Genomic DNA, 15,563 nt, shown 5'->3' on the forward strand with positions numbered 1-15,563 from the left:
TGTGAAAAATGTTTGCCGAAAAGTAAATGGTAGCTTCAATTGAATTTAATCGATCCGTCAGACATAACACATAGTTTTTTGTTTCCAAGAGCAATCTCCTCAAATAGCTTGTTGACTGTTCCCCAGTTCACAACATTCCACCACTTTTCTACATATTCGGCCCTTGCACTCTTATACTTCAGGTAGTATGCATGCTCCCATACATCCAAGCCAAGTATCGGAATTGTGTTTGAGGTTTTCATACATATCGAGTCCTGGTTATGTGTCTTTCTGATAACAAGAATACCCTCGCTCTGTCTGTAGCATATCCACACCCATCCCGAGCCAAATAAAGACACTGCAGCACTATTGAATTCCTCAACCATCTTCTCATAGGATCCAAAGGACTTATTAATATACTCCTGGAGAGTCGGACTTATGGGATCGCTAGTTCCAGGAGGACACATCATCTTCCAGAACAGGCTATGGTTGTAGTGTCCTCCAGAGAAGTTTGATATGTCTCTTCTTACACTACTTCGAACTCCCACAATTCCCCGGCTCTTTGTAACACAGTAGTTGAGGCTTCTCCCCTTAATGTTGTTACTCTGGAGTGTCTTTTCGAGATTGTTGATGTATCCCTGGTGGTGCTTTGTATGGTGAATCTTCATTGTTTCTGCATCGATAAAGGGCTCAAGTGCATCATATGGATAGTCGAGTTCCGGAAGTTTAAATTCCATGGGTATCTCATCTGGAACAATTTAGAAGTCCTCCTCTCTAAATATTGCATGCCAGAGGCCTTCACCATAAAAGGAATATGAGAAGGAACTCCATGTATATACAAATACCCAGGGACCCGAGAACAGACAGAACCTCGTTTATAGTATCGATGCCTGAGCAGATGAAAGGGAAGATCGAAAGCCAGAAGTGGGAGGAGATAGTATCTGGGCTGAACAATATATTCTACGAACTTGAGTCTCCATCCTTGATGTCTTTTATCAAAACCGTGTTTATTATTCCATTTCTGGTAGGGAGTCCAAAAAATGTCTTCGTAAGGGTTGAGGAATATCTATCGGATGCAAACAAGCTTTTGGGGAAGCACGGACTCCGCATAGTCCATCCGGGGAATCACCAGTATGTTGAGCTTGAGGTGGAGATCTATCAAGATTGATGGCTGGACTCTGGATGGGCTGGAGATGGAATATCTTTAATGTGCCTTGATCTATAATTATAATTTTTTCTGATCCTCAGGAATGTACAAGAAGAATGCCAACTTTGTTGAGTGCGAAGAAGAGGTACTTGAATATTGGAAAAGTAGAAGGTGCTTTGAAAGGGCATGTGAGATGAGTAAGGGCAGGAAGAAGTTCACCTTCTACGATGGTCCTCCGTTTGCAACAGGACTGCCACACTACGGCCACATCCTTAGCGGGACAATCAAGGATACTGTTACAAGATTCTTCTACCAACAGGGGTATGATGTGGACAGGAGGTTTGGATGGGATTGCCACGGTCTTCCTGTTGAGTATGAGATTGACAAGAAGTTGGGTATAAGTAGTAGAGATGAGGTTTTGAAGATGGGAATCGACAAGTACAACAAGGAGTGCAGAGGAATTGTGATGAAGTATAGCAGTGAATGGGAGAAGGTTGTGGAGAGGCTGGGACGATGGATAAGTTTTGAGAATGGGTATAAGACTATGGACAAGACGTTTATGGAAAGTGTGTGGAACATCTTCAAGGAGCTTTTTAACAGGGGGCTAGTGTACAGAGGGTTCCGAGTGATGCCTTTTTCTACGGCATGCTCGACGCCTCTGAGTAACTTCGAGTCCAACCAAAACTACAAGGACGTCAGCGACCCATCTGTTCTTATTGCCTTTCCTCTTCTCAAGCCTTTTGAGGGTTACAAGCTATCTCTGGTTGCATGGACAACCACTCCCTGGACACTGCCGTCGAACTGTGCACTTGTGGTGAACCCCGAGTTTTCGTACGGAATCTTCGAAGAGAAGCAGAAGTTCTACCTGATGCATGTTAATAGAGTTGAAGAATATTTCAAGGATGCCAAGATTCTGAAGAGGATTTCAGGAAGCGAGCTTGAAGGTCTTGAGTATGAACAACCGTTTCCTTATTTTGAGGAGTATAGGAAGAAGGGGTTTTTCCGAGTCTATGGATCTGGATTTGTCACGGATACAGATGGAACAGGGATTGTTCACTCTGCACCTGGATTTGGGGAGAGCGACTACAACGTGTTTGTCGAGAAAGGACTAATACGTGAGAACGACCTTGTTCCCTGTCCTGTTGATGAGAACGGGAGATACACAAGTGAGGTAAAGGACTATGCAGGGAAGTATGTCAAAGACTGCGATAAGGCCATTCTTTTGGACATCAAGGACAAGGTCCTCTTGAACCAAAGGATAGTGCACAAGTATCCGTTCTGCTGGAGATCTGACACACCTCTTTTATACAAGCTTGTTCCAAACTGGTTTGTCAGGGTTAAGGACCACGTGGATTCTCTTTTGAGAAACAACGAGGAAATAAATTGGGTACCTCCGGACATAAAATACAAGAGATTCCACAACTGGCTGGAGAATGCAAGAGACTGGTCGGTCTCAAGAAACAGGTTTTGGGGAACACCTATTCCCTTGTGGACCACTCTCGACTACAAGGATGTAATATGTGTGGGGTCTGTGGAAGAGCTTGAAAGACTGAGTGGAAGGAAGATTGATGACATCCACAGGGAGTTTATTGATGACATTGTCATACACAAGGATGGGAAGGAGTACAGAAGAGTTGAGGAGGTTCTTGACTGCTGGTTTGAAAGCGGAAGCATGCCTTATGCACAAGACCACTGGCCATTCAAGGAGAGGCTAGAAGCAGGCCTTAAGAACCTCTCTGTGGAAGAAGGAAAGGAAGGAAAACTTGTGAAGGAGAACTTTCCGGCCGACTTTATTGGAGAAGGAGTCGACCAAACAAGAGGATGGTTCTATACTCTTCATGTGGTGTCTTCGCTTCTATTTGGGCAACCGGCATTCCTCAATGTGATTGTCAACGGAATAGTGCTTGCAGAGGATGGGCGAAAGATGAGCAAAAGGCTGAAGAACTACCCAGATCCTTCTGTTATATTCAACACCTATGGTGCAGACTCTCTCAGAATGTATCTGATATCAAGTCCTGTTGTTGAGGCGGAAAATCTAAAGTTCAATGAGAACGGGGTCAAGGAGGTTTTGAAGACATTGATTATTCCATGGTACAATTCTTTAGGATTCTACCTTGAAAACAGGCATTTGGAGCCCCGGGGAGAACGTCTACTTATGGACGACTGGATAAGAACAACATTTGACAATTTCACTGTGTCTTTGACCGACAAAATGAAGAGATATGAGCTTTCTTCGGTGCTTTCTTTGGCACTAAGATTTGTCGATGACCTATCCAACTGGTACATCAGGATGCACAGAAAAGAAATAAGGGCAGGCCATCATACTGTTCTTGGAGATACACTCCGGAAGTTCTCCATAGTGATGGCCCCATTTACTCCTTTTTTCAGTGAGTACTCCTATCAATCGATTAATCCTGGAGAGAGTGTCCATTTCCAGCAGTATCCGGTATGCAAAAGTGGAATCCATCCCTTTGAGACGGCCAAGAGCATTATAACTGCAGTGAGACGTCTTAGGGAAATGAACTCGATATCTCTGAAGACTCCGCTCAAAAGCGCCACGTTGATAAGTAGTACCGAATTATATCAGAAAATCAGGGATTATATGGATTTAATCAAGTCGGAGTGCAATGTCCTGGAGCTGCTCCATAAGGAAGAAGGAAAGTCTATGTTCGACATTACGGTGAAGCCCAACTTCCAGAATCTGAAAAAGAACAAAGATACCATGAAGAGAAAAATGGAGCTTATCCGAAAGTTAACAAGTGATGAGGCATATGTCCTTTTAAGCTCGTCTCTGAATATGGAAGGCCTTGAGATCCTTCAAGACGACGTATTGATTGTGAAGAAAATCAAACATGCAGAGGGTATCTCCCAGGAGTTTGGAGACTTCAGTATAGCCATTGATAACACTCTGAACGAGGACATAGTTGAAATGAAGGTTGCAAGGGAATTCCACAGCTATGTTCAAAAGCTAAGAAAGAGCATGGGCCTAAGCATCAGTGACGATGTGGTGGTGGATGTTGAGTGCTCTGATCTAAAGAGTATTGTGGGAAAGCACTTCGATATCTCCTTTGGAAATCTGGGAGTCCTGTGCGGAAAGGGAGAATATGAGTTTGATGGCACTTTGTACTCTGTCTCCCTCTACAAAAAGGCCTAACCACAAACACCATTAAACACCCAACTTACTCGAGTCTGTTTATTTGCTTACCCTGTTCATAAGAGATATGAAATCAGACATTCTTCTTTCATAGTCAGTGATTTCGTCCTCCAGTCTTCTTTTTTTATCCGAATCGGGCTCGGCATCGGCTCTTCTCTTGATTTCGTCAATCTTCGATTGTAGCTCGTTGACCGGAAGCACATAGCCATCTCCAACCCTGCTCTGAAGAATATCAATGATCTTCTTCTGCCTATCTATGGTAATGCTTTTCCTCTTGCTAGACTCAAGAGTTCTCTTTAGTGTCTCTCTCAGAGTATCGTAATCTCTTCTGATCTTGGAATTTTTGCTACTGAGCTTTGCCACTGCTTCAGAAAAGTTGGAGTTTTCAGCTTTGATCCCATCCATCCCCTTCTTCAGCTCCAAATAGTCTCTGAGGACTTTCTCGTGTTCTTTTTCCTTCTGTTGCACTTCCAGTCCAGAAGACTCCATGTTCTTGATTCTCCGTCTCATCTCCTTGAACACGCTTCTTAAGGCTTTTTGCACACCATGCAGGTCATCATCTCTTATATCCACATCAACCCCAAAATCCTCTGCTGCTTCAGTAATATCCTTACTAACCAGACCATTTATTTTCCTCATGCCCTCCATTTCTCTTGAGCACTTGTCTAGTTGCTTCACAAACTCCCCTGTGGCTTTAGCATATCCTAGCTCTGCTTCAAAGCTCCTACTTCTCATCTCAAAGAAAATTCGATGAAGCTTATGGCTTATCTCCTCGATCTCTTTTAGGTCTTCCATCAGCTCATGGGTCCTTCTTGATAGCTCTCCTACAGAGTTCCATCCTCCACTCTCAACCAAATATGTATCTGGAGAAAAAAAAGGATCCCTTTCTTGCAGCTCTTGGCATATGATGCTTCTTGCCCCTTCCAAGTTTCCTCGGCACACCTCTCGGAGAATACACTTTACAAATTCCTTGCTAAAGTACTCCCCCTTTATAAGTCTGTCGATCTTCTCGCTGACCTTTACATAGGTCTTATATATACTTGGAAGATATACACAGTCTTCGTTGCTTTCCCCTGAAAGGCTTCCAAACCCAGACAGGGTATCTGGGCTCTCACTGGAAACACTATCCAACGAGGTTTTCTTTTCATCCACAACAACCTTGATATCCGACAAGGAAAGCATCTCCAATCCGTTCACAATGTACTTTCCCAGTTGCTGAGATGTGTCTGGAGATCCCAGAGAGACATCCCGGGTATTTTCGCACGGCGGAAAAGGTTTCTTTCCATTATCCTCTGCAAAGAGCCTCATAGGTCTAGGGATCCGAGCAAAAATTCAGGCCATCAGAAGATGTATTCGAGAGGATAGAACCCCCACCATGGAAAGCAGAGACACTACAATAACTAGTATAGTGGCGCATATAGACCATGGAAAGACCTCACTAATGGACAGCCTTGTTGCATCCCAAGGACGCATATCAAAGGCGCTTGCCGGGTCCATAAGATTCCTCGACACAAGGGAGGACGAGCAAGCCAGAGGAATAACTCTAAAGTTAAGCGCTATCTCCCTGGACTACGGAGGACACAGATATGTGTTCATTGACACACCAGGACACGTCGACTTTGAGTCCTTGATCCAATCTAGTTCCATACTCTCCGATAATTTTCTTATTCTTGTAGATGTTAATGAGGGAATAACACCGAGAACTTATTCACTTGTGAAGTATGCCAAAGGAAAGAGATGTGTTCTTGCCATAAACAAAATTGACAAGATATCTTCTCCCCAGGAGCTACTTCAAAAGACACAATCTGTGGTGACTTCGATCAACGGGCTTTCTGGTAGAGAAGTTTTTGGATGGGATGCTAATAACATCATATTGTGCTGTGCAACACTGTGCTATGGAATCAACAAAAAGATGTTCCAGAAAGTTGTTGGAAGGGATGGAAGTTTGAAGAACGCCATCGACCTTCTGTTCCATGTTTACAACAGAATAGACCAGAAAGATGTGGCCAGGATATGCGAGAGATTCAAGGTGGCGGTCCGAAGCAGGAAGAATATTCTTTTGGCAATGCTCCCTCTATCTGAGTGTGTGTTCAATTCAATAGGAGTAGACACCGAGGACTGTATGAAACAGTTTTATGGATCTGATCTAATAAAGCTGAATCCAATACCATCGGATAAGAAGCCTTCGCTAATGGGAGTTACTGTCTATGGAGTCCTCAAAACGCCTCGAGAGTACAGTAAGTCCTCTGTACTTTTTGTCACAAGACTGTTCTATGGGACTCTAAGGGTGGGAGACACAGTATATTCTGCCGATGGAGAAAATATCTCGGAATGTGCAGTAGAAAGCCTGTACCGGTTCGGAATAAATGAGTTGATTGAACGGGATGAGGTGTCTGGGCCGGACCTTATCTGTATTGGAGGCAGCTTTCGAAAGAACTCAGTGATAACCGATGTTCCTGCATATAGGATGGATATTCAGAGTAAGATAACACCCTTCTACAAGTTCAAGATTGTCCTAAACAACATAGACAGGCTCGATGAACTAAAGGAGGTTTTTCGGGTGATGTCTTGTACTGAGCAGTTTCTAAAGGTGAAGCTTAATAAATACAAGGAGATAGAGGTTTCATGCACAGGGAAGGTACAGTCTGAAAAGATAATTACAGATCTTGGAGACTCTGGATTTGAATTCTCGGTTGGAGATCTTGAAGAAAAGTTTTGTGAGTATTCCACGAAGTCCTCGAGTGGAGTCTTTACCCTTGAAGATCTCAGCCTGAGGGTATGGATTTCCCAGGTATGTGGAGTAGAAGAAAGCGCTGTTCACTTCAGGAGATGGGAGGATAAGAATGGAAATCGGTTTGGTCTTGTATCTACCCTGTGCTTAGAGATGGCAACCAATGTTCTGGAGATGTTTGTTTCTAGTGGGGCGTTGATAAGAGAGAATATATACAGCACAAGATTTGTTTTAGATATACAGGGGAATGCAGATGCCATTGAACCAGACCTACTATATTCATTCTTGAAGAATTCGCTTGTTTCGGTATATCTTTCTAGTTCTCCATCTATTGCACCAACCTTCTATGAGTGTACAATATCGATCCAGGAGATGTTTATTGGAGAGACATACAAAAGCCTACCGAAGGATAGCTATGTTGTTATCCAAGAATCCTACGAAGACAAGACCGGCTTCTACGTCCTTACAGTGCTCATTCCGCAGTTTCTGTATTCAAACTTCCTTGAGGAAATCAGAATAAGGACCAAGGGAACAGCATATCTCCTGGTGAAAGATGTAGGATACAAGTTTGGACTGGACTTCAGCAAGCAGATAGAGGGAATAAGAAAGAAAAAAGGTTTGTTTGTCGAAGAGAAGATTGTCGAGAGACCTTCCCAGCAAAGGACATATAAAAAATAGTATCATATTTAATAATAATAAAAAGTTTGGCGGATTTCAACAATCAGGTCCATACGACCTAAGAGTTATGGAAATAAGGAGGCACATAAGCGTAAATAGCCCTATAGCTGTCCTGTAAGAGAACACATTTGTCTCTTCTTCCTGCAAAAGGCAGTTTCCAAATCTTGTACCGTTGATCTTTACTCCAGGTGTTATTACTTTCACAAGTTTTCTATTATTGGCCGGCCTTGGAGGAGGTCCTCTGCTCTCCTTCTTCGAGTCCACAGCTAACACAGATATAACTTCTTCAATCCCCATTCTACTTCTGCATGAAGGACAGAATTTGCATCCTCTGATCGACTGAGACCATATGTATAAACATCCCCAACAGAACAGATGTCCACATGGCGTCAGCACAGGGCCTTCGGGGCGTGAGTAGCATATATTGCATGCATATTCCCGTCCGACACGTCTTCTTTCCTTTTCTCTGCAGTTATCTTCTATGTATGTGCTCCTTGGAGCTTTATCGCCCCACTCTTCAGACTTTTCCCTGGTTTTCATGGGATAGTCATTCCCCTTTCTCATGAATCTGCTAGACTTAAGTGTCAAGCTGGTGGAAGAGGTCAATTTATTTCTACGCCAGGGAAGACATAGTTTAGATGTTTTGGAAATGGAGAAGCTTGTCAACAAGATCAACGAAGTGCAGCTTCTTGTGAAGGACTCGGAAAGGAACTTCAAGCAGATTCTCAAGGAAATCGAAGGAGAACATGCCAGGTCTGATTCTGTTGTAATCGTAACAAAAAACAAAAAGCTTGTCTGCGTCCTAGGAGAAGAGATAGTTAAGCCAAGAATAGAATCCATTGATGCGGAAGATTCCAAGTGCAGCCATACTCCATTTTTCTACGAGTTCAAGCCATTTGGAAGTACAGTGTATGTAGAGACACTTGATCAATTGCTGGATGTAGACAAGAGAATCACCCAGGCAGCCATCGAGGTATTTGATCACACTTATAGGTCCTATAGAGGATTTTCATGTTTAATTTCGGTGGGAGACACAGAGGGCTGCATCTACATAATAGATGCGATAAGATTCAGGGCAGCCATTCCTAGACTTGCATTGCTGAAATGTGGAGTTCCAAAGATAGTCCATTGCGAGCAGTGTGTCCAAAGGCTTCTACAGGACTTTAAACACATTGGATGCTTCCGAAATTATGAAATCTCTTCGGATATGGTTTTCATTGATTGGAGGATACGCCCGGTGCCAAAGTTTCTTCTTGAAGTTCTGTGTAAAGGAGTTCAAAAGATAAGAGAGATGCTAGAAAGAGGTGTCGAGACAAGAACCTATTGCTCCAAAGAGATTGATGAGGTGGAGGATATTGCCGTGAGGTACGGAATCAAGAGTAATAATGACAACGACATTCTTAAGGCTCTCCTAAAGCTTCGGAGATTTCTTGCAAAGAACAACGATGAATCCGTTCACTATGTCATGACAGATGACCAGGTTGTCCGGTTGTTGAGAGTCAAGCCAGACACACAAGATAAGTTTCTTGGAGAGATAGGAAGGCTCTCCCCTCTGGCAAGACAGCATGCTATGGACTTCTTGCTTGTGTTTAATGGCAAAAAAGGGAGTTTTCAGTTACAAGATCTCCTCCCTCCAAGTCAAAAATGACGGGTCAGCCATCTTGCTGTTGAGAGGCCCCCTGACCTGAAACAAGACAAATAAACCATCTGGAATAACGTCTGATAAAATCGAATGGGGAGTAAAAATAAAGGCAGGAAAGTCGATGTCTCCCAAAATGTGGCCTGGACGTTGCAACGAGGAAGTTGGATAATCCATGTGCTGGTTATACTTCTCCTCAAGATGACGCTTTCGGTGGTTTTCAACGACAGCATAGGATGGCAGCTCTCACTAATTATCTACAACATCTCCACCTTTGTTTTCTTCCACATGATCCCCGGGGATCCCTTCAACGACAGATACAGCCTCTATACATTTTGGGAACAGATTTCCGAGCAACTGGAGGGCACACCCGATCTCATCTTCATAGCTCTGTTCCCTCTGATAGCATTTACAGCTGTCAACTTCATTATAAGGTGGAACATCTTCTTGTTCTGGATTTGTGTTGCAAGTCTGTTCATTGTGACTATTCCAAAGTTTGGATTCATGCATCTCAGGAGAATCTTGATATTCAAAGAGTAGAACGGTAGGCCCTGCGATCAATAAACTTATGCTATTCTACCTTGTCCATCAGAAGCTCCTTCTTTTTACTGTAGGACTCTCCTCTATATTCTACACAGCCTAAGACATCTGCTGCAAGTTTGGATAGGTTTTGAAGAACAAGGATCTCCACAAACTCGAGGATCAGAAACTCCTCAACACTGCTGAAGCTCCCCTTTCTGGACAGAATGCATTCGACAATCTTGTGGATATCTGTGTACTTCATACCAAACGCTTCTTTGAAGAGCCTTATCGACTGATCTGTAAGCCCTTTTCTGGTGTAGAACTTCATTGCATGCACTTTGATCTGGAGATTCCCGGGATTTGTCTCTACGGCTTTCTTCAGAAAAAACTCCGCATTTTCCATCTTCTCTGTCTTGGTGTAAACAAGCCCACATCCAAACATTGCTCTATAGTTATCTCCAAGCATCTTCAACGATAGATTAAAGTATTTCATGGCTATGTCGTATTCGTTTCTTTGGATCGATTCATATCCAAGAAGTGTGTAGGTGTATGAGTCTTCTTCTATCCTCAGGCTTCTTTTGAAGCAGAGGATGCTCTTCTGGTAATCGCCCTGATGGCTGTAGAAATTCCCTAAAGCCTTCCATGTGATGGGAGAATCAGGTGCATGCTTAATCAGATTCTTGCATAGCATTCCAAGCTCATAGACATCTTTCGAATGCCAGAGAATAGTTGAGTAGTAGTCCATACTGTAGAGAAACATCGGATCTTTTCTTCTCACCAGCTCAAAACATGCCTTACTCTTATCGTTCATCCCAAGGTTGAAGTATCTTCGTGCCGCATTCGAAATAAAATAAGATCCGATCCCAGGAACATACTCCAAATACTTTTTCACAAGAGAGTTCGCTAGGCTTTCGTGGAATTCAATGCTGTCCCACACATACTCCTCTTCAATCCCTCCTTTCCCTGCTTGCTGAATGTTCTCCTTGTCCCTCTTCTGAGGAATCTTGTTCTCAAGAAGGAGGTTTTCCATAGGAGAGAACAGAAAGCTCTTCCCAAAGGACCTTAGATAGTGTCCAATCCCTTCTTCTCTGCATCCAAACAAGGTATATAAGTCTCCGAGGAGAGACTCAAGAAACTCGTCATCGTCCGGATCAACAAACATCTCTTGTATTCTTGCATCCACGTCGGGATCCCTCTCCACCTTTCCCTCGAGAATAAGCTCTAGACTCTTAATGGCCTTCTTGTAGTCTTTTCTCTTTTTGTAGCAAAGAGATTCGTAGTACTTGGAAGTACATGTGTTAAGCTTATGGAGATGAAAGAGGGCACGGGAATACTCTCCGTTCAGATAGAGCACTATAGACATGAGTGTCCTGTATTCAGGCCTGTCATGGAGTAGACATGATGCTAGGAAAATAGCAGTCTCGTAGTCCCTGTATCTTATTGACTTGCATATCTTTCCAATCAGCTTGGTGTCCATTTGAGGGCAAGCTCTTGTTGTTTGAAGACTATTCTAATATTCTAAGGATCTTTATTGTCCAATTGTAGTTATCTTAGAAAACATTCGAGAAAGGCTATCGATCGGAGGTTTTGCTCCTGGAAGCACAACTCGTCGTCAATGACAGATCCAAGAATTTCTATTTTCTTGCAAAGCATGCCATCATCCTTTATGTCTCTTTCATATAGGAAAAGAATAAATCCAATGAATTCAGAGAAGACTGGTACAAGCTCCTTGACCGTAAAGAACTCAATCATTACATCAAGGACACTTTCTAGTTCTCTTCTATTCAGATCTTGAAGCGCATGTACAAATTCCCGTCTTTCATATATGTAGCTCATCACCGAGAACACCTCCTGAATATCTCTTTTCCTTACTGCATGCATCATCGATTTCTTGTACTCAAATGCATTCAGCTTCTTTTCTAAGTATGTTAACTTGGTTTGGCGGTTCCGAACAATCTCAATCTTTATCTCGTCGTGAATACCATCTTCTCTATCCTTCAGCTGGGGAGAATCCTTCTCCGTCTTATTCCTTGCCAGCTCCAGCACCCCTCCATCCTCTATCCCAAGGTACAACACATCGTTGAAGATACTAAGACTCAGGATTCCTCCTCGAACTCCAACCTTTGATATCATCTTAAGATCTCTTGTAAATACCCTTACATTTCCATCCACTGACGCCGTATACAGCCTGCCTTCGTAAAACACCATAGACGTCGCCTCCTTGATATGGAAGGCTCTTCCAACCTCTACTCCCCCGTTCTGGACGTCAATTGCACAAACCTCGTTCTCAGATAAAAAAGCCACACGCCCACTTCCAAGCATGCAAATCCTCGACACACGGCGGTGGGTATTGTATCCAAACACCTTTTTGAACGTTGTTAGGCAGTATCCGTTGATGAATCCATCGTAAGACCCCGAAAACACAACCCCATCTCCAACAGCAATGCTTTTAACATAGTCTGTGTTGTCAAGTATGGTGGCAACAGACTCCTCCTTTGATAGCTCAAATATTTTTATCTTCATATCGTCGCTACAACTTATTATCATTGTTCCATTAAGTTTTACTTCATTAACCCTGGCTTCATGTTCGTGGTACTGCCGGACAATGCTCCTCATCTTTCCAACCACTTTGACACATCCACTTTCATCCCCGCACACCGTTAGTTCTTCATATACATCTATGGCGCTTACGTCTCTATGGAACTTAACTATCTTCTTCTTCCTTCCTTCTTCTTTTCTGATCACTGCCACATAGTTCTTGTTGACCACAAAAACTCCATCCTTCCCACTGCATAGGTGGAAGACTCCCTCCTTCTGCTCGTAGATGGTGTCGAAGTTTTCCCTTGATGAATCCTTTATCCCAAAATTATTGCTTCGGAAGTACACCATATGGGCTTCGACAAGACAGAAAATAACTCCTGGAGCTTTTCGGTCTCTGCAGATGTAAGAACCATGAATCAGAAAGCAGATGCCTTCTTCAGAGCTAGACAAAACTCTAATCCTGTGGTCTCGACAAAGAAGAAGATCCTCCAGTTTGCAAAAGATAGCCAAGTGGATATGAACAAATCTTTAATCGAAATAGAGGAGTTTCCGAGGAATGCATATGCAGACGAACTGGAGAGATTTCCTGTTCTAAAGGACTAATAGTAAATCACCGATGGAATCAATGCTTGGATGCCGAAAATACTCCTCCCAACCTCCCTGTCAACCGGAAAGTTGTCTGTAAACAGAACCAGGTGGCCCTTTATTCCGTTTAGCACTTCCCAGATGAAGTCACTTTCCACCGAATAAAGATTCAGATGCCCTCCTGCATAGCTTTTGATGTTTCCAAACATCTTTTCAAACATCTCTGTGTTCCCTCTTGCCCTAGCCACAATCCTAGTAAAGACGTCGTCACTTGCAAGATCAAGTTCGTTGCCGAGAAGCCAGCTCTCCAAAAAGTCTTTTGGTCCGTATCTGTTTTGGTCTTCCTCCCAGGCTCCGAGATGTTCTTTCAACAGCCTCTTCAACAGCTTACAGACAACCTCTCTTTCGTCCCTCACCAGTAACGCTACTTCTGTGTCCCTGTTTCCCAGCATGCTTCTGTCATTAAGATTTGCACTTCCTACTATTGCCGATGTCCCATCTGCAATGATCATCTTGGAATGCACGTAGATTTGCTCCTGTCCAATTCTTTTCCCATCAAAGTGGATCTTCCTCAAACACATAAATACAATATACCGTCCTGAATCAACCCCATTCCTCTTTAGCACCTGATGCAAGCAAGTGTCTCCCCTTGATATCGATTCTGATTGGATTCTTACTATCTCAGCTGCAGGAGTCAAACCAACCATGAATCCCCCATCAAATATGGGACAGAGAGGAATCACAACATACACTTTGAATTCCTCCTTAGCTCTATCTGCCTGGATTATTCTCTCCACAAGTGCCCTTCCAATGGTATTTTCCGGATATCCTGGTGCAAGGTCGCATTTTGTGATGAAAAACTGGTTCTCCATGTATATAAACCTCTTGGAGTTACGAATCACCTCGGAATATCCTCTTGATATCGAATCTTCATCATATCCAAGAGACCATTTCCCAACAGATCTCAGCACTTGAGTTTTTGGAAATGCTCTGTTTACCTCCAGGTCTCCGAGTGTCTGCTCTATTTCTATGAATTCTTCATTTGGGATTAAGAGCCTTGCACTCCCTCCCTCTCCATCATACTTGGAAATAACAAAGTTCCATCGTTCGATGAAATGCTGCGATATGTCAAATGCAGAACCCCCCACAACCTTGCACTGGACATCATGCCATGGTAATTCCAGTATCTTGGAAAACACTTCTTCTTTCCTTCTGTCTGTTCCCAGGCCTCCACACGCCCATTCCGTCCTAAAGAGAGAATGTTCCTGTGTGTCGTACCTCCCTGGTGCCAAATCTATCCCTCCAACATATGCTATCCTTTGGTCTATAACAACCAGCTTTTCATGGTGTGTCCAGTATATCGGTGCATGTCCTATACTGTCAGGATGCCTGAGAACCTCGATTCTCTTGTGCAGGTTCGACAGAAACTCGCAGGTGTGGTTGGAGTTCATCTTGAGTGCCCCAAATACTTCTCCATATACAAGTATTCTTATTCTTATTCCTTCCTCGGCCAACTCTTTCAAGACATAGTCAATCCTGTATTTCTCATCCAACTTCCCTCCAACATACTCCCTTCGAAGATAAAGCGTAGGATAAATCCACCATCCAGCAATGAAAACCTCTCTCCGGGCAAGATGCAATGTCTCGTAAAGATTCCAAAAATAGCTTTTCCCATCCACATAAAAGTTTATCATGCTTCCTCTCCTCACTGGGCTGAAGGAGAAAAGCCTCTCCGATCCCCTTCTTTCCTCCAACCCCTTCTGAATCTCATTGAACAATTGCAGTACAGAATCGTGTCTAAACGACTTAATTACATATTTCCTCCCGTCTCTCACCATGGTTATCTTACTGTAAAACACATCTGCTTTATACTTGACATCCAGATCCCTTCTATAGAACAGAACATTCATGTCTCTGTAGCCGTTTCTGTAATCAACAAACACTAGATGCGATCTCTTACTGACAACATATATCTTCCCTGAGATTTCCAGGACTCCATAACAGGAAGTCCTGCATCTGCTCTCGTTTAGGTCCATTATGCTTACATGGAACTTATCTTCAAACATCTTTGTACCATTGAACGAATATCTGGATATCCTGAAGAAGTCATACACCTTGCCAATATCCAAGATCCGGGATCGATGGAGGACAGTCCTAAGAAACTCCTCAACACCTCTAAACTGTCCCTCTCCACATATGTTGGGCTTGTCCCTCCTTAAATCCGTGACTCCTCTGTAATGGAGATATGCATTCAAGGAAAACAATTGCACTATCCCTACATTTATTTTCCATTTCTGTCTCCCGTAGCTCAGATTTACTGTATACTTTGTGGCTGACGAAGATTGGCTGTCCACATTCACCTTAATCTGATCTAGTAAAACAGGAAACACAGGAGCCGAGGACTGAAATCCAAGCCTCCTGAAAGGAATCATGAAAACAGACTCCAGCAACCCTCCGTACACACAAGCACTCTTCGACACAAAATTCCCATCTTCAAACTCACTTTCCATCGACCTTCTAGGTATCCCATCTTCCGAGGTTTTATCTGGAATTTCCATAACCAGAGGACCACCTCTCAAAATGAAAT

The 15,563-nt window shown here is 43.2% G+C and overlaps 12 protein-coding genes across 12 annotated transcripts; 6 read left to right on the top strand and 6 right to left on the bottom strand.

Moving 5' to 3' along the window:
- Positions 1 to 35: 35 nt before the first annotated feature.
- Positions 36 to 716, bottom strand: Eint_110960 (superoxide dismutase; the record flags this gene model as incomplete). Its single annotated transcript, XM_003073910.1, has 1 exon — positions 36 to 716. The coding sequence occupies one exon, from the start codon at positions 714 to 716 to the stop codon at positions 36 to 38; it is 681 nt and encodes a 226-aa protein (XP_003073956.1).
- Positions 717 to 793: 77 nt separating this feature from the next.
- On the top strand, positions 794 to 1,147 carry Eint_110970 (uncharacterized protein; the record flags this gene model as incomplete). The annotated part of the gene is made up of 1 exon (XM_003073911.1): positions 794 to 1,147. One exon carries the CDS (start codon positions 794 to 796, stop codon positions 1,145 to 1,147), a length of 354 nt encoding a protein of 117 aa, XP_003073957.1.
- An 82-nt stretch (positions 1,148 to 1,229) lies between these two features.
- On the top strand, positions 1,230 to 4,280 carry Eint_110980 (isoleucyl-tRNA synthetase; the record flags this gene model as incomplete). The annotated part of the gene is made up of 1 exon (XM_003073912.1): positions 1,230 to 4,280. The coding sequence occupies one exon, from the start codon at positions 1,230 to 1,232 to the stop codon at positions 4,278 to 4,280; it is 3,051 nt and encodes a 1,016-aa protein (XP_003073958.1).
- Positions 4,281 to 4,319: 39 nt separating this feature from the next.
- Eint_110990 (uncharacterized protein) lies at positions 4,320 to 5,588 on the bottom strand (the record flags this gene model as incomplete). The annotated part of the gene is made up of 1 exon (XM_003073913.1): positions 4,320 to 5,588. The coding sequence occupies one exon, from the start codon at positions 5,586 to 5,588 to the stop codon at positions 4,320 to 4,322; it is 1,269 nt and encodes a 422-aa protein (XP_003073959.1).
- Positions 5,589 to 5,655: 67 nt separating this feature from the next.
- On the top strand, positions 5,656 to 7,689 carry Eint_111000 (translation elongation factor 2; the record flags this gene model as incomplete). The annotated part of the gene is made up of 1 exon (XM_003073914.1): positions 5,656 to 7,689. One exon carries the CDS (start codon positions 5,656 to 5,658, stop codon positions 7,687 to 7,689), a length of 2,034 nt encoding a protein of 677 aa, XP_003073960.1.
- A 36-nt stretch (positions 7,690 to 7,725) lies between these two features.
- Eint_111010 (RING-finger-containing E3 ubiquitin ligase) lies at positions 7,726 to 8,229 on the bottom strand (the record flags this gene model as incomplete). Its single annotated transcript, XM_003073915.2, has 1 exon — positions 7,726 to 8,229. The coding sequence occupies one exon, from the start codon at positions 8,227 to 8,229 to the stop codon at positions 7,726 to 7,728; it is 504 nt and encodes a 167-aa protein (XP_003073961.2).
- Positions 8,230 to 8,251: 22 nt separating this feature from the next.
- On the top strand, positions 8,252 to 9,337 carry Eint_111020 (uncharacterized protein; the record flags this gene model as incomplete). Its single annotated transcript, XM_003073916.1, has 1 exon — positions 8,252 to 9,337. One exon carries the CDS (start codon positions 8,252 to 8,254, stop codon positions 9,335 to 9,337), a length of 1,086 nt encoding a protein of 361 aa, XP_003073962.1.
- Positions 9,338 to 9,421: 84 nt separating this feature from the next.
- Positions 9,422 to 9,868, top strand: Eint_111030 (Orm1-like membrane protein; the record flags this gene model as incomplete). Its single annotated transcript, XM_003073917.1, has 1 exon — positions 9,422 to 9,868. The coding sequence occupies one exon, from the start codon at positions 9,422 to 9,424 to the stop codon at positions 9,866 to 9,868; it is 447 nt and encodes a 148-aa protein (XP_003073963.1).
- A 31-nt stretch (positions 9,869 to 9,899) lies between these two features.
- On the bottom strand, positions 9,900 to 11,327 carry Eint_111040 (putative nuclear scaffolding protein; the record flags this gene model as incomplete). Its single annotated transcript, XM_003073918.1, has 1 exon — positions 9,900 to 11,327. The coding sequence occupies one exon, from the start codon at positions 11,325 to 11,327 to the stop codon at positions 9,900 to 9,902; it is 1,428 nt and encodes a 475-aa protein (XP_003073964.1).
- A 68-nt stretch (positions 11,328 to 11,395) lies between these two features.
- Positions 11,396 to 12,739, bottom strand: Eint_111050 (putative WD40 domain-containing protein; the record flags this gene model as incomplete). Its single annotated transcript, XM_003073919.1, has 1 exon — positions 11,396 to 12,739. The coding sequence occupies one exon, from the start codon at positions 12,737 to 12,739 to the stop codon at positions 11,396 to 11,398; it is 1,344 nt and encodes a 447-aa protein (XP_003073965.1).
- On the top strand, positions 12,740 to 12,994 carry Eint_111055 (uncharacterized protein; the record flags this gene model as incomplete). Its single annotated transcript, XM_009163652.1, has 1 exon — positions 12,740 to 12,994. One exon carries the CDS (start codon positions 12,740 to 12,742, stop codon positions 12,992 to 12,994), a length of 255 nt encoding a protein of 84 aa, XP_009161916.1.
- Eint_111060 (phospholipase D) lies at positions 12,991 to 15,534 on the bottom strand (the record flags this gene model as incomplete). The annotated part of the gene is made up of 1 exon (XM_003073920.1): positions 12,991 to 15,534. The coding sequence occupies one exon, from the start codon at positions 15,532 to 15,534 to the stop codon at positions 12,991 to 12,993; it is 2,544 nt and encodes an 847-aa protein (XP_003073966.1).
- Positions 15,535 to 15,563: the final 29 nt, after the last annotated feature.

Source organism: Encephalitozoon intestinalis, chromosome XI (assembly GCF_000146465.1).
Source record: "Encephalitozoon intestinalis ATCC 50506 chromosome XI, complete sequence".
Lineage (NCBI taxonomy): Eukaryota > Fungi > Microsporidia > Unikaryonidae > Encephalitozoon > Encephalitozoon intestinalis.